General features: G+C 43.2%; 1 protein-coding gene across 1 annotated transcript; it reads right to left on the bottom strand.

Annotated features, from left to right (window-relative positions):
* Positions 1–298: 298 nt before the first annotated feature.
* On the bottom strand, positions 299–1071 carry LOC125759223 (uncharacterized). The gene is made up of 3 exons (XM_049417626.1): positions 1036–1071; positions 645–931; positions 299–572 (listed from the first exon to the last, which is right to left on the bottom strand). The coding sequence occupies exons 1-3, from the start codon at positions 1069–1071 to the stop codon at positions 299–301; spliced, it is 597 nt and encodes a 198-aa protein (XP_049273583.1).
* Positions 1072–1300: the final 229 nt, after the last annotated feature.

A 1300-nucleotide genomic window follows, 5' to 3' on the forward strand; every position in this document is an offset into this window, starting at 1 on the left:
ATGTAAATCATGCTGTTCATGACATGCATGTCATGATTTTCATGTTATCATCTGTCATTTATGTTCGTAATACGGTCATGTTATTCCAAACGAATTTTGGTATACATCCGATTAACGAAACGGCCAGGAGAGCACAAAGTCGTAGGCGGCTAGATAGATAGATAGATAGATAGATAGATAGATAGATAGATAGATAGATAGATAGATAGATAGATAGATAGATAGATAGATAGATAGATAGATAGATAGATACGCTCAAAGTCGCAGAAGTTCGCTAAGAAATGCTTCGCATTTAAAACTATTCAGGGGTTGGGTGATCATTGCCACCGCCTGCCTGCCGCACAATTCCAAAAAAGCGCTCAAGGCAGTCTTGGCTTAGGCGAGAAGTCATCAAGTATTTGAAATGAACTTCCTCAGCCAGGTACTTCAGGAGGTGCTTCGTACTTTGCAAGGTCACACGCAATCCCACCGCGGTACTTTTGCTTAGACAGCCAAGCCCTTTTGCATGAGCTTCCCACAAATCAAGGAACTTGAGTGGCTGGTCTAGCACAGCTTCCTTTCGGCTATGAAGTCTGAAACGAAGTGTATGAAGCGTAGAAAAATTGATGTCTGGCCAAATTATTGACAGGGCAAATGACTCTTACCGTAAAGCTTCTGCTGGGAACCTGGACGTCATAACCTGGATCAATTCCACCATGAGACCAATAACGAGTCTTGTTGGCCCAACTTTTGCGTATCGAGCCTCGATTTGACCTTTGTAGAAATCCAAACATCGAGTCACTTGGGGACTGAAAACATGAAATACCAAGTCCACTCGCATTTTCTCAAATCCATTTGGGAAGATATGCGATCGAGTCAGCTTTGGTGCCACTTTCAAGGTGATGATACTGTTGTCAAGCTTCCACATCGTTGAAACATGCTCCCAGTGAGCCTGTAAAATTTCCACATTGCATCAGGAACTGTAAGCATTCAAATTAGCATTGAGCAATACGTGTCACGTATAAAAGTTCCACAGGAATATCAGAGCAAGCCTACCCGTCCCCTGTGGGTGTTGAAGCCGTGCTTCATCATTGTGTTGTGTTTCCCACACATTTCATAAGGTGAGATAAGTGGGAAATAAAGTAAAAATATCTGTGTTTGTACAACTCTGTACTGAATGTCGTTGAGGGTGGCGCGTATTCCAAGGACGTTCCAGGGTGCACCAGGGTGCACCATCACAGCAAATGTAATCCACATAGAGGCCGGCTCGCTCACATAGAATTGTTGCTTCTATCAAAATTTTTGTCAGCAGCCTGGCTTT

Source organism: Rhipicephalus sanguineus, chromosome 7 (assembly GCF_013339695.2).
Source record: "Rhipicephalus sanguineus isolate Rsan-2018 chromosome 7, BIME_Rsan_1.4, whole genome shotgun sequence".
Classification (NCBI taxonomy): domain Eukaryota; kingdom Metazoa; phylum Arthropoda; class Arachnida; order Ixodida; family Ixodidae; genus Rhipicephalus; species Rhipicephalus sanguineus.